Raw genomic sequence first — 27,295 nt, 5'->3', positions numbered from 1 at the left:
CGCATGCAGATTAGATATGCAGCGTGTTACAATATTATCTCTAATGAGAGATTCATTGAAAAACTAATGTTTAAATCGATTCGTAATTACTTATGAAATCACATGCATCTTTTACAATAAATAGAAAAGAAAAAAGCGAATAAAATGTTAGAATAACCATATCTAATCTGTAACTCAAAAGAACGTCCAAATTGTTATAGCTTTTTCATAATTTCTTGATATTCTAACAAATACCATGGATCTTCGTTCAGTAATTGCGATTACGATTCAACCTACAAACTCGAATTTACGATTTCATCTTGTCCCAGAAAGTTCGAACTGAAAGATGCAAATTCTCTTTTCTTTTATTACAACTATATTTGTTCATTGGAATCGTATAAGTGTGTCAGGTTATGTCAGGTTATGTATAATGTCACACAGCGTCCACTCTAATGTTTCCGACAGACGTGTTAATCATTCGTCCATTGGAGCTTTTCAATGATCCGGATTTCCTTCGATCGCATAAAGCGATAAAAGGTGGATCTTGTTTCCCAATGTTGTGAACCATAAACTTGCAACCCTTTGCAGTAAATTGTAAAATTCGACGGAGGCGTTACCCTTGCCTCCCGCGTCGTAAAGTCGGATAGAAGAAAGCGAGAATCACATTAGAGTGCTCTACAGAGGCAGCTACTATAATAAAAAAGAATAACGTTGAAATCAACGTAACGTGTCACGTTACTCATACACTGTATATTCTCTATAGTAAATAATTTTGTAACGTTTCACTGTATAATTTCGTGCGACAGTATAGCCGAATAGAATCGCAAGGAGTTATTATTGTACGTATAATATTTCTAACAAAAGTCCATGGCTGTTCGTTGTATTTGTCTCTTTCAGAAAGAAACGGAGAACGTCGACGTTCTCTCCTGAACGCCATCGTAGTCCAGTAAAGACGTCGTGCTTCAACGATCGTTCATTTCTTTGTAACTTCGGGTCTGACAGACGATGTGGATTGACAGACGATTCTATTCGCTTTTTAGGGGCTTTGTATACGCATACACGAGAGAATTAAATCTAAGCGATAAGACACACAGAATATCCATCAGATATAGGGCTATTTAACACGAGACGCCGTTTCATTGTGATGAACTCAGTGTCAAATTCAGATTTATTATAATTTTAATACAAGTTGTATGATAATGTATACCAATGGTATAATATTTATAGAATTATAAATATTATAATAGGTATAATATTACTGTTATAAATAAAGTATTGTGTTAGCGTTTGTATTAAGATTATAATAAAAAAAAAAAACATTTGCTGATCAATCGAGAAGTAGTCCGTCGTCACAGTTGACAAGAAGCTTCTCGATAGGAAGGGAGTGCTTCGACGAACAGAAATGTCAGAATAACCGAAAATTTCACACGTCAAACGGCATCCGTTGCGATCATTGGGATTCGGAAAATATCTTGCCGCGTAAGATTCATTCACTGGTCAAAAACAAGCAGTTCAGCATACGAAGTTCCGATTTAAGGGATGAACAATTATACGGTACTCGGAATTTATGAATTGTTCAGTTTCATTTTATGTAGTTGCGTAAAATTGCGAAAAAAAATGTGAACAGTTTTCTAACGAAACCAACAAGTATATACAAATCGATATGAAATTTCTATTCAAGTTAGTTGTTTAAAGAAATTTTATTAGCGATTTCTTGTATATCCTGACATTTATTCCAAGATAGTGAAAATAATTTTCGATGAACGGGGAACAGATTCGCGCGAATCTCAATTATTATTTGTTTCCATCATGATTAAATAATGCAAATGTCAATTGCGAAAGATAAATTATGATTAACATTTGAATTAACAACATGGATTTTTCCAAACATTTTGCAGGCAATAGTCGCATATTTAATTAAACATTGTTCGGAACATGAATTAGTTTAAAACTACGCACTCTATATTAACTTGCGTGACGCATGTTTGTACACCAAATTTCCGATTAACTTTTCCGAATCGAAGGTCTGAGTACTCTTAACAACGAGTTCAAGTTAACTCGATGATCACTCTCGTGAAAACCCCGAAGCTCTAAAAACTATTTGCATTGTTTAAGAGTATTGAATGAGAGTTATGAATTTACATTGATTAAAATTGAATTCGATTCGGCTCTATTTGAGACGAAATGGACCAGAGGTAAGTTTAACGGAAATAATAATTAAATTCTTCTATGGTTTACTCGACTTTCTATTAAGATCTTCTTCCTATATCCTCTCTGCCACGTCGATTAATTAGTTCAAAAACATCGCTTTAAGTGCGCGTAAGAGATGAGTTTCAAATAAGGATGCGGTCTAACAAGTAAGTAATCGTAATTAAAACATTCACAGCCGCTGACGAATTATTACATTCTTCGATGAACTATAACTAGATACTGGTGACTGCGATGTCTTATACTTTCACTACGAATTAAAACTCTTCCTAATTTATGATTGTTGATATTAATTCTAAATATAAAAACAAATAAATAAATATATAAGATTATGCTAATATCAAATGCAAAACAAGAGAGTCCCTATAGTCGCTGTAGTGTATTAACTGTTTCGATCAAAGACCACTTCGCTACCATTTCTGTTATTATACTGTACATTGATTTTCACAATAGAACAATTAGGAGCATAACTTTTTATACATGCTACACGCAAAAACAGCAAGAACCAGTTGGTAAATTTCACTGGGAACGTTACTGTATCTAATTATTTGTAATAATTAAAAAATGTATCCGAAAGTGGGCGATTTTAGAATGACACGTGACAGTTGATGACAATTTCGGTTATTCGTACAGTTCTGAGAGTTCTCGTCCTCTCTTCCAAAGTGAATTTAATTGTAATATCGAAGACGCTGACTATTTTTCAGCGTAGTGCACAAAGACATGTTATTCCAACATACACACGGAAATGCATTGTTCTCGGGGAAAACGTTACTTAAGGGCCTCTGTACATTAATAATATTACCATTAACCACTATTGTATGTAAGGTTGCACAAGAAAAAAACGGATAAGAAAAAAATCTTAGCTGATTATCAATTACGAATTTCCAGAAAGCAGATAAATATAAAATATTATTCATAAGAAATATTCTTCATGAAGTATAATTAAAGAATGGCATATATATTATATACTGATGTCTAATTATAAAATAATGAACAAGAGTTATCAAATAAAATGTTGTAATCTGTGTTGACAATCGCCGACGTTCTGAATTCTGAAAATAAAAAAGATAACAACCATCGAACTGATGTAACAACACAGTTCGTGGATATTTGTAATAGTAATATAGAAGGACAGGCAACGATTAACTATTGTTATAATCTTCCAGATTGTAAGCATAACGCAGGGGGGCGACTGCTTCTTCGAAGAATGTCGAAAATGGTATTTAACGAGATACATTGTAAAACTGAAACAAGCTACTTGATTGTTTGATTGTATTATTTATATTTTATTATCACGGTGCTGAGAATATAATGTTGTTTCAGGAAGTGTGGAATCTGAATCTGTAAGTAGTTCGATTAATTGCATCGGAGAATAAGAAAACGAACATTCGTTGGAAAGAGACAGACAAACAGAACGTACACGTTTATTATAAACATTATAAATGTGTACAATCGATTCTCACGTTTGTCAGGGACGTTATCAATGAGTTCTTTGGTTTTTTGTCGCAAAATATTTAAATTTTGTTAAATGTTCAGGCATTCTTTTTTTATACATAATGCACGTAATACTATCTGAAATATAAATAAATACAACAAAATACATGAAAAATGTGTATAGATTCTTCTCTATATTTCGGGCTACTTTGGTTTGAATCAAAAAGAGGGAATGCTGGGTCTCCGAAACTAATATTGGTATGAATATTTTAATACTGCTTGAACCAGTATAGTTTCATGTAGCAAAGTTATAGATTGAATTTTTATGAAATAATACTTAAATAGAGAATTATTATAAGAATTTTTATCTAACTAAGAGAAGCTTATAATACGCCCACCCGCTGTTCTGATTGCGTTTTTAAAAAATATTTGCACTCCTCAGATGAATTCAGTAATATGTTCAATAATTGTATTGAATTATATCAGTACTGCAAGTTATTTCGTGTCCCCAATTTTCCCATTAAAAGATTTGATTTCATTTACATAGATCGATCCACATAATTACTACAAACTATATTACAAAAAAATTCAGTAATTGCAATTTAGAGTATGTGCAATTGCAACTATTATAAAAATAAACAAACAACAGTAAACGCAATGCTAATAGTTTTATTCAAGTATCATTTACAACAAAGACCGGAAGCATTTAAGTTTATCTATACAAAATTGGGCTAAAATATAATATCTTTATTACTAAACTCAATATATTAACATGAATATCGCATATTATACATAGAAACAACTTATTTCATTCTGTCTCCTTTATGTACAAGAGAAAGAGGGTGTAATGTAGCAAATTATCTGTATGTCTATATATCACAAAGAACATCTTTCATCTTATGTTGTTCCACATTTTCAAATTTGTATATTCTTAAAATTGTAGATTACATAAATTGGCCACGAAATTTACATTTAACTGCAGTTACAGATCAAACATTTCTTTTACATAATACTTCATACCTATGAATTCTATCATTACCATTATTTTCACGGTACATAAAAATATAAGATATAATACATATTTACGTGTATTAATAAAAATCATCGAATTCTAAGGCTTAGTTGAAATTTTTAGATTATTTTGTTACATGATGTAACAAAGCATATAATAAATTTACATACACGATATAGAAAATATATATTTTGCAATTGCACTATTCTCTTTAAACTAAATAATAGTACGTTTTTAAATTAATTATAACCACTAAAATATTACTTTTCGTTAAAAATTATTAAGAATAGTTTCAATTCGCAGAGTGTTATTAATTACAAACATTACCAACTATTTAAAATAGTATCAAGAATACAATTGATCTTTAATCAATTTCAAATGATTTCACCAATCAAAATGTTTTCTGGCATGTTATGAGGGTTTAACTTTACTTAGTTCTTCTGCAGTAAAGCGTAATACTGTAGAAATAGCATTCAGCATATGCCGTTTACTAGAAATATCATTGGTAGTCAGATAATTTATGAAAACATTCTTCAAATATTCAAGATTAGCGCCTTCTCTGGATTTACAAGCTTCAAGTCTAAAAACAAACAGTGGAGAAATTATTTATATGTACTATTTGATGTAACTTTCAAAACATTGTAATGAATGCGATTAATTTTGCAAAATAATTTAAAATTTACCTGGCAATCTGAGCTTGCATAGCTTTCATCTCCGCCTTTTGTTTCTCTTTCGCATGAACCATCTCCCTCTGCTTTTCTCGAAGACTGGCTTCTAATTCTAGAACTTTTTTTCTAGAAGCCGAGACTTGAACTTCTTTCCTTGCTAATTCCTGACTATAATGTAATATTGGGGGACTATCATTTGTTAATAATCCTGTTACTAAATCAGATGCAGTTTCTCCTTGAACCTCATATTTTGGCGTATCTACCTTACTTTCTGTAAAAGGATTTTCTTTTTTTGGTAGGATCGCATGAAACGATGTTTTCAAAGTTAAAATTTCTTTATCTTTTTCTACTATTAATGCCATTGAACGTTCTCGTTGACGTAACAATTGTTGTTCCAACGAAGATATTTTATTCCGATATTCGTTGTCTTTTTGCAAATACATGTGTTCTAATTTTGCTCGTTCTTCTTGAATATACTACAATAACAACTTTCTTAATGTTATTTTATACACGTAAAAGCAATAATTTAACGCAACCATCAGAAACATAATGAACATTTACCTTTTGTTGTTGATCTAACTTAAGTTTGAATGCTGTTTCTTTCTGAATAAGCTCGTTCGTTAATTTACGTACTCTTTCTTCCAAATTGCTGCTGTGTGCTTCCCAAATATGTAATTGCGTTCTATTATTTTTGTCGTGCGTTATCATATTTTGTGTTTGAAGATTGTGAGACATATTTGAAGTATTATATTTAGATATATCCTGTTTATAATCGTCAAATTCTTGTAGCAGAATTTCATATTTTTCTTTATAATCGTGAATTTGTTGTTTGTCATATAAACCTAAACTATTTAATAATGCTAAAAATAGATGTATATTAGACCTTTTAATTTAATAAATGTTATTTTTAGATTTCTATTGTAAGCTTAACTCACATTTAACATGTGCTGATTCACTCTTTTTGTTATCCAAATCTAGCAACTTGGTATATAAGCTTTTTATTTTAGATATGATGTCTTCAGGCTGATTGTTAACAGAAAGACAATCATTGCGTTCACAATCTTGTAAACTAATTAATCGGTCCTTTAACTTTTGAATAGCTTGTTGATCTTGCTGCCTGAGTTTATCATATCCTCCAACGATTTCAGAAAGTTCAGCCAATCTTGCTTCTAAGCCTGTTACTCTGGTTTCATGAGTTATTGCTAATACTCTGGCTCGTTGTTCTGCAGCGGTAGCTCGTTTTTGCTCCTAAACAATGAACTAATAACTTAATTCATTTCTACAAAAGAAATATGCGCAAAATTTAAGATCTTTATAAATTACTTCATGTATCGCATTTAGATGCTGTTTCTTCATAAGAGCCATTTCAGATTGAAGTGACAATAAAATTGGTGGTGTTTCCTTAGCTGCTTCTTCAGCCTGTTTCAGCTTATTTCTCATAATTTCCAATTCAGCCTCTAGTATTTTACATTGGGTTTTATTTGCAAACTGACTTTTCAATTGTGCTTCTAACTGTTCTTTGTATCGACGCTCGTCATACAATAACTTTTGAAGTTCCCTAAATAGAAAAGGAAGTAGTACTAGTGCAAAAATCTCTTTCTGAAGAAAGATATCTTTTGTAGTTGTTTCTTTTTGTATATTTACTTTTTCTACATATGTATCACATACTTTAACATTTTAGCGTGATCGGCTTGTTCTTTTTCCTTTTCATGACGTTCCATGATTAATTTACATTTTATATGTTCAACTTCCGAATAATTTGAAGTTTGTGCTTTTCTTAATTTCTCTTTCAAATCTTTGATTACTTTCTCACACTGCAAAGGTGCTTTACTCATTACAGATGTTCAGTAGATAATAAAGGACATTGTAAACTTACTTCATCTTTCTCGCTTCTCAATTGTTTTCTATCCATTTGGAAATTTGCTTCCATTTTAGATTTCTCTGATGAAAGAGTAGCTAAAGAATTCATTAAAGTTTCCAATTGATTTTTTAATTCCTCTACTGTTTCTGTCTCTACAGTATCCGTCTGAATTTCTCGTGACTGAAACATTTTCTTAATATCAGACATGTTAACATCAAACAAATTATTGAAATGATAAAATATTGCATATCATTACTTGTAAATTAGATGATTTATCATCTGTTATATGTGGAACTATGGACTTCTGTGGCTCTCCATTTTCAGCATTTTCTTTTTTAGGAAAGACATTTAACATATTTACATTTTAAAGTGAATAATTAGAGACTTTTACTGATTGATAGATAACATACCTTCTACATTTATTACAGATGTTACTCCAATTACTTTCTCTTTATTAGTATCTTCCATTATGTCCCAATAAATTATAAATTAAAAATGTTCTACAAAAAAAGTAATTTTATTCTTTAATTATACATTTAAAACTCGTTTTGATAAATCATGTAAAGAAATCATAAGAAATGAGGATCGGGTTTTAAATGAAACATTTTTAAACAATTTCATACTAAAAATTTTGTAGTAAGCAATAATTTAAGTTTTGACAAATTATAATCCATAAATTTAAAAATTAAAATTTGTTGATATTGTAAAACCTATTAGAATGTTACCTTTTAATAGTTAGTATCTTAAATTGTGTTTGTTCACAACTTCAATAATTAGAACTCCTTTGTTGTTAATAATTTCCTAAAAGACAAAAAAAAATGAATTTATTGTATACCTTCTGATCTATTGTATACCTTCTTTTACTTTAATGATTAAATATTCATAAGTAAGAAAATAAAATTTCATTTTGATTTAAAAGGAGTGAATAGCATATATGTTTGGTAGATTTTAATTGGAAACTTGCATCACAAGTCTAACTTATTAGTATATGGCAAGTGATTAATAACTTCTATTTCAAAGCCTGAAACATCAAGATCCCAGATAACAATTTGACAATTACACTTATTGTATAAATAAACTATAGCCTTAATATTATTTTGAATTTTCTCTTAACTGAATTTAACTTTTCTTTTATAACTGCAGAAATATATTTGAATAATTTTCACTGATATTAACATTGTTGAATCACTCATATAGATTTCTTATGCAAGCCCTTGTTTAGTGAGAATTCATTTATTACACTTATTATAATGTAAACATATTTTGTTATGGATATATTATACATCAACATTGTTATAAAAAGTTACTTACAATCTCCATATTTATTTCATAGCACAATTTTAATTTGAACAAAAAATTTATGTTCCTTCAGCTGATTAAACGTTAAAACAAAGTAACATCATAATTGAAAGCATATTAGTAAGTTATGATTTTTACTTATATAAAATATATATAATGTAGCAAAATAATAAATTAAACGTAAAAGTTTGTCATGCAATAAAATATTTCATACAATACTATTATATAAACATGTTTATTTAAAAAATTTAAGTATAAATGACAAAATGTTAAAGATTCATAACATAATACTCAATTACACAATTTGTTAGTTTTCTTGTATTTCAAATTTTATTAAAAATCATTAGGCGTCATTTAATTGATTTGATTCATTAGACTTTATCGGAGATTCTATTTCTATAGTTACAGGTCCGCTGTTTTGTATATTAACTTCCATCATTGCTCCAAATTTACCATCTGCAGAAAGTAGTTAAATGAACAAACATATTATATTCAAAGACAAATTAGTTAACAACACTTTTCAGTTATACTGCAATATAATGATATAACATTATGATGCAATATTGTCGTTTCTATTCAATGATTATTACCTTTGACTAATTCTGGTTTATAATTTTTACCAAGTTCGGCAAGAAAATTGTTGTAAAACGGTTCTGACTCTTGTGCAGACATAGCTCTGTGGAAATCTAATCTGTTTCCCTTTAGATTATGGTACAGCGTGAATTGACTAATGCATAATATTTCGTATTGTTTATCCATAACATTGGCACCCCATTTTTTATCATTGCCATCAAAGATTTTAATATTCAATAGTTTTTTTACTCTATGACAAATAAGAATTTCTTTTATTCCATTAGATATAATTAAGTCTTATAACATTTGATCGCTACGATATAGGATAATGTCATATATTACATATATTTTATGTCCTCCAAAGTGTCATCTCTTTTTATACCAATTAAGACACAGAGACCATTTCCAATGCTATTAACAATTTCGCCATTGACTGAAAAATTATGCTGCAACTATATTAACACTATATAAGGTAGTTATTGTTGTTGTAGGAACAGGTATTTTTCAAATTATGAATGTAAGCAGATGTTTTCAATTAAATATACTCTGAATTTACTCGCACCGCATAAACAATCAGACTACAAAAATAAAGTCGTAAAATATTTCACGTAAGTTTGTGTGTTTCCTACTACAGTATTGTTTAAAATACTTTAAAAATTAGAAAAGCGAAAGTACTTACTGTCACGATATTTTATATGAAATACTACATATTGTAAAATATTCTCCTATTTCCCGAAGACAGTAACGTTTAACTTTCTTCGGATCTTTATTTACTTTTTAATGGATGATAATTTTAGTTAATACAATAAAACATGCATAACCTAATCATTACCTGACACACTAGCTTTTGTCACTCGTTGAATTACAGCTTTCATATTGAAAGTGACGTCGCCCCTTATATCGCGGGAACGATTGTAATTGCAGCGTAACGCTGCGAACTATCTTTTTATGTGTAAATATTCGGTTTTTAAATAAAATACGCTATGCCTACATCCGCTAGTTAATTCTCGAGGAACGAACCAATAGGAGAGTCACTAGTCACTGCATATACTCGGAAAGCTTATTTCCGCGTATAGACTTCCTGTAGTGCAGTTTGACTTTTCAAAGATTGTTTACAAGAAAATTGTAGAGTGCATAATCGTTTGAAAAGTTTCGTAATCTCGAAATTGTTTACCGTGCACCTATCGAGATTAATAAACAATGAGCTTCTTAAGACTTTGTGAACTATTGTGGAAGTTAACATTGTAGTTCAAACTGATTTTCTGTGACCCACTTGTTGCGTTTAGGTTATGGTGTTATAAACAAAAATATGTTGGACTTAAATGTTTGGTTTTCATGATAAATTCTTGCATGCCAGACGGTAGGGATGGAGGGCCCAGGTCTGAGCTTGTTTCAAGGCTCAGAAAGTATTCAATTAAATACAAGTACTCAAGGATTAGAGGAGGATGAGGAGCAAGAAGATATTGAACGACGTAACAAGGAGGTATATCTTATTTTATGTTTATTTCAACGTAATATAATATTTACAATTAATTATATTCTTAAAGATTTCAATTTAAAACTAATAGGTATAATAATTTCAATTATAACACGTATCCTATTTCAGATTAAGGATCTTCTGACCAATGCATTTGATGACTTAGACGACGATGATGACATTAGCTCTGTCAACAGCAGTCATTACCAAGATAGTACTAAAGAAGTAGAGAATTCTAACAAAGGAATAAATTCCTGTGTTCAAGGAATCATATCACCGAACGGCCAAATAGTTTCAGAGCTGCAAAATGAATTTGGATTATATGATCGTGTTGAGAATTCAAATAACTACGAAAATACTGTGACAAACCATAGGTCAGACTTGGAAATTGGTCCTTCAATTTCTGATATACAGAAAGATTTTAATGTGTATGGTCAGACAGATACACCATATTCCAAGAGTAGTAGAAACGAAGATACTAATAATATGACTGCTGAAACACCCTACGAGTTGGCAAAGCCACAGAATGTTGGATTTCCAAGGGAGCTGAGACCACAATTTGACGAAAACTATACATATAATGAAAATTATCCTTATAATTATCAAACACCATCTAATCATTACGATGCTCAAACAAAAAATTATTCAAACAACGGATATATTAATGTTTATGAAAATAATGTACAATGTAGACAAATTCATGAGTTTGGTGGTGGAGACAATGTTACCTCTGACCATGTAAACCATTGTTTCAAAAGAGGTCCAAATGGTAGGCCACAGGATGACAATGTAGCTTACAAGACAGCTGAATATGAAAGCAAAGAGCAGTTGGAAGTTTTATATACAGTCCGAATGAGAGAAATTAAAAGATTAACAGAAGATTTACAACAATTACAAGTACAGAAGGAAGAAGAGAAAGATCAATTTACTAGAAAAATTACACTTTTACAAGCAGAAATTGAAAGATCAAATATTTCCAGAAATCAAACACAACATGCGCTAGGTAAGATTTAATGAAATCTTACGTTATAATCTCAGTAGATTGAAAATATCGTAATGAGTTATATTTTTTTTTCAGTTGACGCAAAAGCTGAAATAACTGATCTTCAAAATCAAATAACATTGTTCAAAGAAAAGAATGCAGTTTTAGAAAAAAGTAATCAAAATGTAAGGCTTATTTGCAATAAATTATTTTTAAATTAATAATCATTATCTAATTGAATAATTAACGTGAATTGTATGTTTTAGATAACGCAGGAATTAAATGTTGCCAGAGATTCTGTAATAGAATTGCAACAAAAAATATCTGTATTAGAAAGAGTACAATCTTTACAAACAAATGACAAAACATATGAAAAATTTTTAAAACAAGCACAAGAGAAACATGCGGTTGAAATGAAAAATATGCAAACTCAAATAAATGATCTTGCAGACAAATTAAGCGCAAAGGTATTTTACACTAAAGCTCTTATTCATGTATATGTGTTTACACTAAACAAAATGATATTGTATTAGAAGAAAAAGTTTGCGTTTATGATTTCAAGTATGTATAACATTAATATTTGTCATAGCTGCTCAATGTGGATCCCAACACTCACTGTATATGGGCAAGTTTCTGATATTGTTTTATCCAAAACATTATTCTTTGATTGCTTCTACATATTGACCATATTAAATATTAATAATTAATTGTATACGTTATTTATTTTTTTGCATGTTGATGCAAAAAAGGCATCAAAATTCACAGCTTTGAAGATATCACTGTTTTTCTGTACTAATTCTTGATTATTGATATTATCATAGCTGAGCTTAGGTCGTAAATACACAATAAATGAGTAGTATTTAACTGCATTATTTGTTTATATTCACAGGAAACTTCATATGTTATATTGGAAAATAAATTAGCTGATGTTCGAAGAGCGCACGAGACGCTTATGGTTGAGAAAGGAGATACCATGAATCGTTTAGCACAAGCATTAGAAGAAAGCCAGACGCAGTGCCGCAATCTTATGGCTACGAACAATGCTCAACAAGTAATGCAACTTCAAATGCAGATTAGGAATCTGTCACAAGAAAAAGAAGAAATGCAAAAGATGGTTCAAGATTTACAGGTATCTCAACATTCGAAATAATAACTATTGATAATGAAGCAACTAAATTCTACATAACTACCAATGTATTTGCAGCATAAATTAGAAGTAGCAAACAGTGATGTAGTACAATATGATTCATTGTTGGCAACAACATTTGAGGACGAATCGGATTCAATTAGACAATTGAAATTAGGTGAATTTCATAATAGATCAAAAGTAAAACCGTGCGAGGATATGGCAAATAAGTTAAGGGGGGAATTACAAAGGTATTGAATGTTTATTTAGAAAGTTACTTTTACTTTAAATTATCGTTTAATTTTACACCTACTACTGTAATGTTACTATGTAGGTGTTTAGCTGGCCATGCAGTTAAAAGGAAGGAAATAACTCGATTAGAAAATACGTTATCGCAAAAAGGAAAAGAACTTAATGAAGCTTTAACGGTAGCTGATACATGTCGACAAGAAGCTGCTCGATACGCTAAGCGTGTTAGCGAATTGGAGCAAGAACTAAAATCTGTACTTACAGATCAAGCTATGAAAGCGAATGCCCAAATACAAAAATTATCTAATCATTTGAGCGATGTAAAAAACCAATATGATTCCTTGCGAGAAGAAAAAATTGAATTAGAACAAAAGTTAGAGGAAACTTTAGCAATTAACCAGGAAACACTTAAACAATTACACCAAGAAAATATAAATAAACAAGAGAAAGACGCCATTGACGAGTACAATAAAGAATATTTAGAAATACATGCTAAGGCTGTAGAAAGAGTTAGGCAAGAGGCACAAATCGAAGTAGTGCAATTATCGTAAGTATGAAATATTTATAATAATATCTCGTTCAGTAAAATCATTTATTTTATCATATATAATACTTGTTTGTAGCGTGCAATTAGAACAGACGCAAAAGGAGTTGGACCGTGTTAAGGAATTGTATATAGATGTCTGTAGTACAAAGGAAAAGTTAATAAACGAACACAAGTCTGAAATCGAAATGTTAAAAGAAAAATATGCTACCCTAGGGGAACGTGAACAAGACATGGAAAAATATGAACACGATTTGCAGGTACAAGTAAAAATAGCGGAAAAATTGACACAAGAATGTGACACATATAAATGTAAGGTAATGGAATTAGAAAAAGATTTAAGCTGTGAAAGAAAGAAAAAAGAAGAGTATACAAAAAAAATCTATCAAGAAATTGAAAGAGGTAATATTGCTTAAAAAATAATGAATTCCATATATTAAAAAAAGTAACACGATATTATGAAAAGATTAACTAATAATTTTATCTGTACAGCTAAAGAAGAAGCATTAAACGAATTACGCAATGCTCATCCCAATCAGGAAATAAGTCTACTCTTGCCAGATCATTGTTCCGAACATTTAGAAAAAATTAATCAGGTACATTTTAATATAAGCTTATGTTCTGTATGTAATTATGCTAGACATCAAATATTTGTTTTTATAGTTAGAAGAAGATTGTAAACGCTTAGAAGAAAAATTGCATGCTGCAGTTGACGATCATAAAAAAATATCGGAATATCAATCCGAATTAGATGATGCTAGGGTGAAAATAGCACAAATAGAAATTTTTCAAGAATCTTGGAAAAAGAAATATGAAAATTCGATTAGCGAGAGGAAAGGTCTAATTGCTAAAATTTCAAAACTAGAGTCTGAATTGTTGAACATGAAGAGAAATTCAAAAATTGAGGATTATGATGATGTGAAATTAGAAGTGTCACGATATCAAATGGACAACGAAGCTTTGAAACACAAATGTGAGGATCTATTCAATGAAAGAAATATTTATAAGGAAAAAATTTCACAATTAGAAACAGAATTATTGGAAACAAAAAAATTGATTGGAACCTTCCAAAATCGATTCAAAAAAACTAGTGAGGTATCTTTAACTTCCAAATGTGAATTGGAAAAAGAGCTTTCTCATTACAAAGATCTGGTAACACAATTAAGTGGTAAAATCAATTTGTTAAAAGCTGGCAGAAAGAGTGATGTTGTGATGGAGCAAAAAATCAAACAATTGGAGAAAGATTTGCAAGGAAAAGATGAGGAATTGGAGAGACTAAAGGAATTTGAGAAATTGAAGGAAGAAAGGGATCAACTTGTTCTAAAATTAAAAAATCAGGCTAAACAATTTGAACAATATGTTAAAAACCAAAAACAAGTATCAGCTGAATTGAATTTATCGCCACGTAGCTCGAGCGACGGTACAGATTTTCAAAAGATAAGAGAAATTATGATAAAAGAAGTACGCGAAGAGATAGAACAGAAAGTAGTGGAAGAACTTAGGGGTATAGAAGAACAGCATCGTGAGAAAAGAAAGGAATTAGATGAGCGATATAAAATCGTTTTATTAGAACTACAAACCAGATATAATGAAAAGACGCAAGAAGTGGAAACTTTAAAAGAAGCGATACTTACAGAAAAGGTAAAAATTCATTCATCTTTCAAAGCAAAAGAACAATTTCTTAGTCAAATGATTGAAAGCAAACTTGACACTTACAACAAAGAATTGCTAGCACGAAAGTTGAAAATCGAACAGTTACAGGAAGAATTAAAACAAAAAGAGAATGATGTGGAAGAAGAAAGAAATTTAATGGCTCAGGTAATGACTAAATGGGCTGCAGAAATTAGGGAGATAAAAGATAAAGAAGCTGAGATGAACGAAAAGTTGCAACGTTTAAAAGAAAGCGAAGAAAATCTGAAGGCAGAAATAACAATACTAAAAGAAAAGGAGAAAGATATGAAAAGTAATATTGATACATTAAACCATAAGTATCAATCAGCAAAAAAGACGGCGAATAATTATAAGGTAATTTGATCCTATCAAAATAGATTAGAATATTTTATACTTATTAGTAATTTTATGGTTTTCAATTTAATATACAAATTATTTCAGGAGCATGGAGAAAATAAAGAAAAGTTTTTGTTAAGTGAATGCAAACGTATAGAAGAAGGATACAAAGGAGCCATGAATCAAGTACAACAGAAGCTTGAAGCAATCGTTAGTGCTCAAGAAGAACAAGTAGCAACAAAGCTTAAAGAACTTGAGTGTCAGTATACAGAAAGGTTAGAACAAATGCGACGTGCACTGAAGTACAAAAGTAAATGTTAAATTATGTATTAATATTTCTAGTATGCAATATAGCTTTGGTAGTTTAAATGCAAATCGTAGTTAGAAGAGGCTAGATATTTTTAATTTAAAGCACTTTATTAGATGAACAACACTATTAGTACAACACTATTAGGAGATTTTTATTTTAGGGACCAATAAGTTAAAATTGATATATGTATATTCATAGAATTATTAATGTTCGTTTGCTGTATTTCATTATCGCAACAGCAAACGTCAATGTAATTTTAAAAGCAAATGCGAAAGTACAATTTCCCGGTTAATAAATAGAGTAATAGATAAGAATTGAGATCTATACGTTAGTTAGAGAACAAATGAAATTGTAAAAAGACCATTTTTACAATTATTAAGTATTGCATAATTTTATAAATTGTCTATATCGAATGCATAAAAAGGTACTCCGGTATAAGTGAGATAGAAACTCTTAGTCACATGTTCTCATTGAACATTATGACATAATATTGTAATGCAAGACTGGATTTGTAATAGGTCTTTTCCTTACGAAATAGAGTCTTCATAGACTTTAAAGAGAATTAAATTGTTGTAATACAATAAACACAATTATCTTTTGATTTATAATATCAAACTATGCTTTTGAATATTAAAAAATTATTCACGATTTTCTTCTTACGGAAAATATAGAAAAACTTACATTAAGATTGTACAAAATGTGACTTTATTATAGAAAACTTACGCGTAAAAATTGAACATTTATGCTTGATGTTTAACATCGAGTTACAAAATTAATATATATTACAATTTACAATTGGAAAAGTTTATATCAATTTGGTAATCAAAAATTTTAAAGTTGATTGTACAAAATTTTTTGTTAATTTTATAAGCTTTTAAGTGCATACGAATAAAATGTTTTGTACAAATTAGTACATATAAACATTTTGTAAATGAAATAAGAAGCCATAATTTTCTCTAATCTCATAATGTATTTTATAAGTTTAACTATGCGTGTAATATACTCACAAATAATTATTAAAATACAGACTGCTACGATTAATTCATTAAGAAAAATGTTTTATATCAGTTTTAAAATTAAGTCTTTGGAAATATTTTTTATTCATAAATTGTTTCTAAACGACATTTTATACTTTAAAACATATATTTGGAAATTTATGTTTTGATTAAGATTTATCACATTTGCATATTATATTACTAATTTTACCAGTGTCATCATTGTCATGTTTAATAAGGAACATCAATAGCAGTATAATTATTAAATCATCACCGAGTAGAGAGTATTATTAATATTAGTTATGTATTTTTGTATGTAGAATGAATTAATTTATTTTTTGTAATAAAGATTTTATGTCAGTGTCTATTAATTCCTTAATCCAAATCTTTTAAAAGATTATATCAGTTTAACAAATTAATAATTTCTGTAAAATAACTATTCAGTTGATTATCATACGCAATATTAAAAAAGGCGAAAATTTGTTTAGCGATGTTTGCTGAAATTATATACAGTTATGAAACAGTTTATAAACAAAAGTTTAAATTAAATTTTTACGTTTATGAACATATCATTTTACAAATTAATAAAATGTAATATTAATAAATCTATTATTTAATTTAAAGTGGAAAAACCTTAATATTTCTATATCAACGAAGATACATAATTTTATATAAAAAGCTATTCCATACCACATAGTCCACTTCGAGAAACCACGATCAAACTAATAATTAAAAAAATCACGATGAATTATTTATGATTATTTTTTAGAATAACATTTTTTATTTCAATATAATGAAAAAATTATCAACACGTCAGAACGAAATTACGATGTTTGTAAAATCAGTATTTTCAGTGCATTTAGTTTATTGTTGTATAAAAATCTCTTCATACTTTCTATAATAAAAAAAGATATTTTCACCTAGTGATAATAATAAATCACAAATGCATTTTAAAACTTTCGCAAATTAATTATGAATTAAGAATTTAATCAAAAAAGATTAAAATTGTATATAGAATTTTTAGCTCAAGCTAATAAAATAATTATTATTATTTAAATACACGCGGCATGAAACATATAGGTCAAAATATCTAATGTAATAAAAATTGTTTTATTATAACTAATGATTTCCTTGTTTTGTTAAATTCTATATTATATCTTATATTTCCAACGTTTCTAATGTCTCGTATCGCAATCCTTTCACACTTTACCTTAAAGAAGGTCAGCACAGAGAAGGACACAATTTTAGATAGTTGTCATGAATATCAAAAATACCGATAGGAGTTTCACCTCTGTATATTATGTTCTGTACTAGTCACAATGTGTATACAATATCAATACGATTCAAGAAGTTTTCAATCTTTGTCTTTTATGCTTAGTGGAATAAAGAATATTTTTGTGTAACGAACGTGTACATATCCTCATAAAATTGTAACAGAAATTGCGATCAAAACAACAATAAAAATGACATTTATTTTACGACCTATATCATGGAAACACGTAATACGAAAGTCTATTTTACCAGTGAATCAATTACTAACTACATCAACTACTGAATTCCATACATCGAAATGTAAATACGTTTTCTTTTATGACATGTCAGCGTAGATGTCGCTAAACACGATGTAAACAAATGATTCAAACGCGTAATATAATTTCAACATTTATAAACACATTATACATATTCATATATATTTTTAGATTCATGTCACGGTGAATATGAAATGCAAGATCCGAAATCAGAAGCTGATATGTAGGTAAAATTAATATATTTTATAAATTACTATAAATATACAATATAAAATTATATAAAATGTGATATTACAATGTTTTTTTTTTTTTAAATGTAATTTATTATTATTTCCTTTTTAGAGTAAATGTCACATTTATTGACAAGGCAGGAGTAAAGATACCTGTAAAAGGAAAAGTTGGAGATAATGTATTATATTTAGCTCATAGATATGGAATTGAGATGGAAGGAGCTTGCGAAGCATCCCTTGCTTGTACTACTTGTCATTTGTATGTACACCATGATTATTTAGATAAATTACCAACAGCTGAAGAGAAAGAAGAAGATCTGTTAGATTTAGCACCGTTTCTAAAGGAGAACTCAAGATTGGGTAATTGAAAATATGTTCTACACATTTAATTAGTAATCAAGGATTAACTAAAAATATTAAAATATATTTTCGTATTTTTAGGTTGTCAAATTATATTGACGAAAAATTTAGATGGTATAGAATTAGAGTTACCACAAGCAACAAGAAATTTTTATGTAGATGGTCATACGCCAACTCCACATTAACATATATTTCATCTTCTATTTTAAGTAAAATGTATATATTTTATTTATATACTTCGTTATAGCTTTATACATATGTATTGCTGTAAACAGGATTAATTAAAGATTATATACCTGAATATTTTTAGCAACTAATAAAGAAGAATATACTATAATTTTCAGAAAGTACTTTAATATATTTCATAAACCTTTAGAGCAACACACTTAGTTTACGTGACATTTCATCATAGTACAATATATTTATTTCTTATACATTTGGATTATGATACATACCTTTAATTACAATGATACAAGATTTAAACATTTATGATATAATGAATCTCTGAATTAAAATCATACTCATTACTCTTGCAGTATTTACATTATCAGTGAAAATACACTATAAGTTTCTATAGTAAATTGTTTGTGTTTTAGCACTGCCAATGATGTGATAAAATATTTTTCACTTCTGATAAACACCTTTGCGTGTTTCATCAGTATGATAAATTTTCACAATTAGCTTTTGAGTATACATACTTTTTAAATGTGCATACGTTCTTGCATTCATCAGTTCGTATACGCGTATGTAAACTTGCACTTTATTTATGTCAGTAATTATTTTCTGTGTCGATAATTATTATCACCAACATTGTCATAATTGTTATCGTATAAACTATATGTATATTCATTTTGTGTTCATTATTGATCACTATAATTATAGACACATTATAACATTTCGGAACAATCACACTATGCACTCACACTCTGTAATTAAAAGAATTTAAATAGAAGTACATTCATACAGCCACGCTATGTCGTACAAAACTACACTTGTGAAGATGATTACATGTTTATTTCTCATTTGGTATGAGTCATCACAACGGACTTATTGAAAAAATAATTTTTGTACTTATTCGTAACTAAACAATTATAATATTTAATTAAATATCATACAAAAAGAAACTGTCTACAGTAAAAGACTCAGTGGAATACTTTGAATTGATAAACATACATAATTTGTTTACTATCGAAATTAAACTATTAATTGCTATGGCAGTAAACAAGTTAATATTTACATAGTTGACAAATTTTTAAATAAAGTTTTTTTTTAAAAATTCTGTATATTTATAGTTACATAAATTTTCATAGAATTCTTTTGCAAAAATACTGCCTCATTGGCATCAGATTCACAATATATTTATATTAATAAATTACATGTTACATACATACACAGGAAGCCAAATTATAATGTTATTTTTATTTAATATCCCCCTAAGCTCGCTAAGTAAAATTGCAAATATATTTGTTAAGAATGCATAGCACGTATATTTTAATTGAAGAAAACATATGATATCTCTTGAAATATAATTAAAGTCATTCATGATAATACTTGCAATGAATTCTACTTGGTTTATTACAGCTAAGGGAGTGTATCCTAGTGGAAGATAAATATAACTGTAAAAAATATTATTATTTTTGTAATACTACCTTAATGCAAAGAGTAGTATTATAATATACTGTAAAACGAGAAAGTGACATTGGATATATTAATATTTATGTAACGAAGCCACTGCATTTCAACAAATGTAAATGTATCTATCATTAAATTCTTAAAGACAAAATTTTAGTAATATTATTTTAGAAGAATTATTTGAACATACGAGTTAATGAAACTGAGCTCAGGGACATAAATATTACAGACCTTATTTAATGAGTTCTTGAAATTAACTTATAAATACATATATTAAAACCGTGTGTGCTAGTTTTAAGCATTTAATTATGTTACAGAACTTCAAGACACGTAATTTTAAGAATCAAGAATTTGGAAAATAAGTAAAAAATAATTAAGATTAGATACATGTATAATACAATAAGCACAAAATATTTTAGAGTTTTTCGAAGAAATTACATCTCTTGTACAGATTTATAAAATCTACACATATCTTTTGTAAATTCCAAGTAAAAAATTTTGATACAAAAAATGAAATTATGTGAATTAAAAATGGACTAAATATACATTATTATTATTGGACTAGAAACATTAAACATAACAAAATTTACAGAACAATATTATTGATTTTTTGTCTTCCACCTCACATCTCTTTTTTTCTTTAATAACTAAATTGCTGCAAAAGATTGGCGATTTAATGAATTAAGCATACAATAATTAATTACTCCAATATTCCATAGCTATATGACTTCATGGTCTAGTCATTATGAAATGCATCTTAAAAATAATGTAAAAACTTTCTACAGCAGTTGTAACATGATTATTGAATCATTCATCAAGTCATTTTAAAAAGCTTTGATTGAAAACTGTAATAAGATTCCCTGCATTAATATTTATGGTCACGTACACTGAGCAAAAAAATAACTATGCTCATAACGGTACATTTAATTACTCATAGCATTTTAATAAGTTCAGATTTAACATCGTTTCAATTAAAATGTAGATATAAAACTCAGATCGTTCAAGAGCGTAAAACTCTAAAACCACATAGTATGGTTTTTAAAGCTGATAATAAAGAATGTACGATAAGATCAATAATAAGCAGAATTATTGCTAAAAACCAGCTGCTTCCTTCTCTCACAAGCATCTTAATTTCCTAAACATTCAAATGGTGTGCATTACCATTCAATAATTATAGAATACATAGAATAAAATGAACTACCTACTAATTACTATTAAAATTAGAAAAATAATTAAGATTACAAGTAGATGTAAATTAGAAATGTTAACAATGCTGATACATATGATACAGGACTATAATACATTATAAAATAGTGATTTAGATTTGCAAACAATACACTGAATTTTATAAAAAGCAAAAAAAAATTTAACTCCAATATAGGTACAAGTTTATAATATTATATAACTCAAATTTATTAATCAGCTTTAAATTAAAAATATGTTCCAATGAGTAGTAAGCCTCAAACTAAGATTATGTATATGACAATTTTTTAACTTATATTTATTGTGCATGATGCAATAGTAATATTAATAGTACTGAAAGTACCATGCTTGTAAATACTGATATTATTTAGCATTTAACATTACGCCAACATAGTAGCATAAGAAATTCCATTTAACGGATAAATGACTATATAAATATTAATGATATTTTTAAAATACAAAGAGCACAATAGAAGGGGCTTTAAAAACAATGTTGCGTTTGATAATTAAAAAATTCTTCACTATAGACATTCATTGTTATTTCTGAATGACTGCCTATAATTACTTTTAATAACATGGTATAACTTTTAACATTAATTTTGATACTTATTTGTGAAAGTGCAACTAACTTTTGACAACCAGTTTGTGCTAATTAATGAAATAGATTAAAAACCATTACTCTTCCTTGTCAAAAGCATAAAGCTTAAAAATTAAATATACATTTTATTTCTACTTCATAATTCATGTAATTCCTTTTAAAAGGATTATATGAAAAACATATATTACAAATATTGTCGGCACTGGATTTAAATATGAAATCATAAAAATATCTATGTAAAAAAACAAAAAAGAATTAGAATAACATATATTATAGTGATAAATATGTAATCACTTTACGTTTGTGAAACAAATGTACAAGAAGAATAAATAAATAATATCTTGAATTCAATTACCACAAAACAAAGAAGTTTGTGATCATGTAGCAAGCGATTCCTTTACCAGTTTCATTGTAAAAGATTTCACACAAGGCAAAAAACTAGCTTTCAAACTAGGAATAAAAAATTTTGTATATCTCACGTCTTGACTGAGTTTTTCCACAATGTGCACCGTGTATCACAAATAGTTGGTCAGTCCAAATACTAATCTTGTGGACCAATCATTCAGAGTATATGTTAAACAACGTCCATTCTCAAACGGTTTAATGTACAGATGTGATTAAATAATGCATTTTGCTAATAAAATATACAAAATGTATGGAATATACATGATATTACGACTAAATGCGAAAATTTGTGCTCGTATCTTTTTTCCATTTTCCTTCTTTTTTCGAAACAAATTAATTCAGACACGACGTTGATGGATAAGTGCATGTACTGGAAGTTGTCTACCCCTTTGATACCTCTGACAACGACCCATACTCAAATCGTGACATTCGTACACATTGGCTACAGCACCACGTGATGAAGAGACGTTGGCTGATTCGACTGAGTAGACAGGAGAGATATCAAAGGGTTCCTCCAGTTATTCCATCGGATGGTGACGTCCCCCGCACATTCCGCAGGACGAGCCACACCAATGAACAGCTCTAAGTGGAGGGTAAATCCACAAGCAAGGAACGATCAGTGACAATAATGCCAAACCAAACCATCTGCGTCCACATCCTTCTTCCGTGCTGCAACTGTCCAATTTAATATTCATTTATAATGTATTGCTAATTATTAAGTATTACAAGAATGAATAGTAGTCATATAACTATTCAATAATTATTACATCATATATTTTAAAAACTTACAGTTTCAAAAACTTATAATTTCAATGAATGGAATTTAAGTAATAAGAACATATAGTTATTAATTTATAAAATATTAATAAATGTATGAATATACAGAGTATTCGTAAAAGATATGTGAAAGTGGGCACCAGGTGATTCCTGATAGAAAAGCGTCGTACAAAGTGAATTTTCAAACTTTATTTATTCAAAAACTAAGTTCCAAACATGTTGTTTAACTATTTTTTTATAATAAAAGTTATATTTTCTTCATGCTTTTTATAAGGAACTAGTACCCGCTTGTACATACCTTGTAACACCACCCAATATACATATATTTGAAACTCTCACCTGCATGGATTTTGGGAGAAATCACCTTCAGCATCGCTCATACAGTGATATAACATGCCCTGAGCACACGACAGACACGAAATTTTTGCGATCCCACGTTTAATTGGGTCAGGTGCAAATTCACACGATCCTCTCGGATTATGCTGTTCTGTATAAAGCTCTTGGCAATGTTTACATCGTAATCGAATATTACGTTTCATAGTATTTTTTGCGGGTTCAGATACTATAATATCTGGCTTCTTCAAAGAGCTGCCAGTATTAGATCTATCTAACCGATCGCCTTTATGATCATCGATAATAGGATATAAATACTCATGATTAAGTGTTGTGAGCTGCACGTAAGGATAGTTATCAGATCCAGCATCGGCAGTCGATGCCAAAGGATGTTGCGATGGTGGTACTTTTATAGATGATGCACCAATATAATGGATAGGTTTCTGTGAATCAGGAAAATCTGAACACTGGGAATGACAATTGGTCACCCGAACTATACTATGAGATGTTTCGGACGATGGACGTGGCTCCGGCGGTTCCGCAGGCAAGTTCAAAGTCTAAAATAAATTAAATTTTGTTTACATATATATATACACAATACAGTGGGAGTCGATTCAATACACTAAAATAAAAAGAAAAGTGCATATAATAATGGATCCAATATGATCTTACTTTTAAATTACAGCTTATTTTATATTCTAATATTTGCTTACATATCTTTAGAGGAATTCTTCTGAAGTGGTCATCTTAACTGTTACATTTATAATAAAATACTTATATAACACAATCAAATTCCGTCGTATCTATGCGAAAGATTGATGCAACAAAGAATAAGCTGTAACTAGAGAACAAGGTCATATTGGATATATATTTATATGTACTTTTTTTCTTATTTTAGTGTACTGGATGTGCCTTTACCATATTCCCTACATATCCTGAGTCACCCTCTCTTTCTATATATATATATATATATATATATATATATATATATATATATATATATATATACATATATGCACGCACACACGCGCGCGCACACACACAGACACTATATCTATAATAATTGTACTAGAAATTATTTGTAATACATACCATAAAAACATCCTCATCGCCAGCATCTAATGAATTACCGCACAACGTTGAATTGGCCAATCCTAAATTAAAAACAAAATTTGTTAAATAATTAAATTAAATAATAGTTTCATAATTTATTGATTCGTCAAGTTCTAAAAATAGTCTCATTCTTACCATTTGCACATTCCATAGAAAGTAGCAGTGAAATAATAGATATGTAATGATACGATATAAATTTAAGTAAGAATATATATGTTAATATGATTTGTTCTAATATGTAACAGATTTTACCAAAATAGTAAACTACCTTCTAATAATTCTTCAACAGCTGTACGAACACCTTTATCAAAAGCTCTTGCATCAGCAGCTGTTTGAAATGTCAAACCAAATCTTTTTTCCCCTGTCATCCAGTGATGAAAAGTTGGCATTACCTTATTATATTCAAAATCCTTTTTAATTGTACAACTAAGAACAACCTATAAAAGGATAATGTCATGTCAAAGTAATTGTATAAAGTGAAGTACATTTAAATATTATTAGAAATTGTATCTATTACTGATTGATCAGTGATCCGTTTCCCATAAATAAGATACTCGTGCCTCTTCTTTGTCGCACCAATTGGGGAATTGCTTGAAGATCCATGATTTTGGTTTGTAGTGACAGCTGCAGTTGATACAGATTGCGTAGAGTTGGTAGTGGAGGGTATGACAGTCGTAGTAGAAACACCAGATCCATTGGTATTATTAGACTGATGCCCACCTGAAGAAGTAGCTCTTCTTCTAACCGAAACATTTGCTAAACCTCCGCCGCTTAAAGGAACCCAACCACCGGAACTATCATCCCTTGTCATTACCTGGGCACGAACCCTCACCAGATAGTTACCACTAAAAGTAAAATGTCAAAAAGTTATTATAACAAGTTAATGAATACGAACTTAATATTGTAGTGACTATTAGATTAAAAAAGAACAGAAATGAAAGGTAGTAATACAAGAAGGTCAATAATATGTCTTAATATGAAATAAATAATGCACAATTACATAAAACATATATGTAGCAATAAAATGTTTGAAGAAATGCAATTTGATAACAAATTTTACATTTGACAGAAATTTATGGAATTTTATAAAAATGTTTTAAAAATTGCTTTAATGGCAAAATCATTATGTATATAGTTGAAAAACGCGCAAGACCAATATGTATGTATGTGAAATCGAAGAATTGCTGTTATACATAACGAAATAGCAGATGTTACGCGCTGACATCGATTTAATGAATGAACGGTCACCTCTACACAGGCATAGGAAACACACAAACACTCCGACCAAAATCATACGTTTACATGTGTAAATTTTTACAGACGCCCAACGAGCATGACACATCTCAGAAGTGAGAGTGAGTTTAGTTATATTTTGAGGGTTGAGGAAAATTTGAGACATGCATGAAACATGTAGACTACTAGTGGGTGTCGAAAATGTTGACAGGAAAAAAGGCAAGACGAGGTCGGACAGAACTGTCAGGTACCGCGTAACGAACGTGATATCGAGGAGAGCAGAGGAGTTAAGCCATAGGCACGGACATTTCAGGTTTCAAGCGGAACAATCGTCAGATGTACCGCAGGCATCATTACAGTATTACTTACTCCTCCGACGCCTCTGTCATGGTTCGAGCTGTCGAAGCCTTTATTCAATGCCCACCTTTTCCCACACTTCACCATTTTCGTTGCATTGAAAAGACATTCGGCCGCGATTCTGTTTATGGAGCTTTTTTAGGCTAGTGCCAACCACAGGAAGCGCCCCAGTCCTCCTCCCTCTCGCATTCCCCGTAGAGTTCATCCCCACGCCCGACTCGAATCCACAGTCCACGCCTGCTCCCTTCAGTTTTACCGACCGTCGCTTTCGTTTTGAAAACATTTCTTCTCCTGCATATTCTTCGAAGAATCTTCCGAAATTGAAACACTAATCATCGTATACAAGTAGAACCGTATTCTAAGACTTCTTGGTTTACGATTTCCTGGCTAAATCACAGAAAATATAGCGAGCGAATCTCGCGCACCAACGTTCACCCCACGAGCCTGACTGACTATACGGTAGCTATCGACTCTTTTACAATGAAAGCTACCGGTCTGCGCAACAGGATTCATTCATCGATACTACCCATACAGTCTTGTTAATAATTAAGCGTGCTAACGTCTCTATGGCGGACAATGCACATAACAGTTACTTATGTGAGATTATCTAATTATATCTAGAATAATGTCATACAGTTTAATTTTCTAATTAAATAATTTTTAATTAATCTAAAAATTAGTTACATGACTTTATCGGAAAATCGATTACGCTTATAAGTAGCCAAGTATGTTATAAAAATATATATAAACTCGTGAACCATTTATTTCATATGATTACGTTTATCGTGCAAGTTTATTATC

At 29.6% G+C, this 27,295-nt stretch overlaps 3 protein-coding genes across 14 annotated transcripts; 1 reads left to right on the top strand and 2 right to left on the bottom strand.

Moving 5' to 3' along the window:
* Positions 1 to 4,116: 4,116 nt before the first annotated feature.
* Dtd (D-aminoacyl-tRNA deacylase) lies at positions 4,117 to 10,064 on the bottom strand. Of its 7 annotated transcripts, none has more exons than XM_078197199.1 (11): positions 9,714 to 10,041; positions 7,888 to 7,963; positions 7,573 to 7,662; positions 7,419 to 7,492; positions 7,178 to 7,342; positions 6,970 to 7,115; positions 6,625 to 6,859; positions 6,237 to 6,549; positions 5,863 to 6,161; positions 5,317 to 5,777; positions 4,117 to 5,213 (listed from the first exon to the last, which is right to left on the bottom strand). In XM_078197199.1, exons 3-11 carry the CDS (start codon positions 7,628 to 7,630, stop codon positions 5,045 to 5,047), a joined length of 1,920 nt encoding a protein of 639 aa, XP_078053325.1. In that variant the 5' UTR covers positions 7,631 to 7,662; positions 7,888 to 7,963; positions 9,714 to 10,041; the 3' UTR covers positions 4,117 to 5,044. The 7 variants fall into 7 exon arrangements, with proteins under 7 accessions (XP_078053325.1, XP_078053324.1, XP_078053326.1 ...); XM_078197198.1 differs by having other exon boundaries at positions 9,867 to 10,041; XM_078197200.1 differs by lacking the exon at positions 7,888 to 7,963 and having other exon boundaries at positions 9,867 to 10,017.
* Positions 10,065 to 10,132: 68 nt separating this feature from the next.
* On the top strand, positions 10,133 to 19,169 carry LOC144478861 (uncharacterized). Of its 5 annotated transcripts, XM_078197197.1 has the most exons (15): positions 10,137 to 10,517; positions 10,641 to 11,514; positions 11,590 to 11,678; positions 11,760 to 11,960; positions 12,083 to 12,118; positions 12,383 to 12,622; positions 12,698 to 12,870; positions 12,954 to 13,415; positions 13,492 to 13,814; positions 13,905 to 14,008; positions 14,076 to 15,437; positions 15,525 to 15,729; positions 18,425 to 18,476; positions 18,596 to 18,843; positions 18,925 to 19,169. In XM_078197197.1, exons 1-15 carry the CDS (start codon positions 10,401 to 10,403, stop codon positions 19,026 to 19,028), a joined length of 4,590 nt encoding a protein of 1,529 aa, XP_078053323.1. In that variant the 5' UTR covers positions 10,137 to 10,400; the 3' UTR covers positions 19,029 to 19,169. The 5 variants fall into 5 exon arrangements, with proteins under 5 accessions (XP_078053321.1, XP_078053318.1, XP_078053319.1 ...); XM_078197192.1 differs by lacking the exon at positions 18,925 to 19,169 and having other exon boundaries at positions 10,134 to 10,517; positions 15,525 to 15,694; positions 18,596 to 18,734; XM_078197193.1 differs by lacking the exon at positions 18,925 to 19,169 and having other exon boundaries at positions 10,134 to 10,517; positions 15,525 to 15,694; positions 18,425 to 18,480; positions 18,596 to 18,734.
* Spred (Sprouty-related protein with EVH-1 domain) lies at positions 18,974 to 26,967 on the bottom strand. 2 transcript variants are annotated; one of them, XM_078197205.1, is made up of 6 exons: positions 26,507 to 26,967; positions 25,422 to 25,749; positions 25,173 to 25,341; positions 24,884 to 24,945; positions 23,798 to 24,348; positions 18,974 to 23,356 (listed from the first exon to the last, which is right to left on the bottom strand). In XM_078197205.1, the coding sequence occupies exons 1-6, from the start codon at positions 26,524 to 26,526 to the stop codon at positions 23,200 to 23,202; spliced, it is 1,287 nt and encodes a 428-aa protein (XP_078053331.1). In that variant the 5' UTR covers positions 26,527 to 26,967; the 3' UTR covers positions 18,974 to 23,199. The 2 variants fall into 2 exon arrangements, with proteins under 2 accessions (XP_078053331.1, XP_078053333.1); XM_078197207.1 differs by having other exon boundaries at positions 24,884 to 24,909.
* Positions 26,968 to 27,295: the final 328 nt, after the last annotated feature.

The sequence above is a fragment of the Augochlora pura genome, chromosome 3, assembly GCF_028453695.1.
Source record: "Augochlora pura isolate Apur16 chromosome 3, APUR_v2.2.1, whole genome shotgun sequence".
Taxonomy (NCBI): Eukaryota; Metazoa; Arthropoda; class Insecta; order Hymenoptera; family Halictidae; genus Augochlora; species Augochlora pura.
This window is presented reverse-complemented; position numbering and strand designations above follow the sequence as displayed.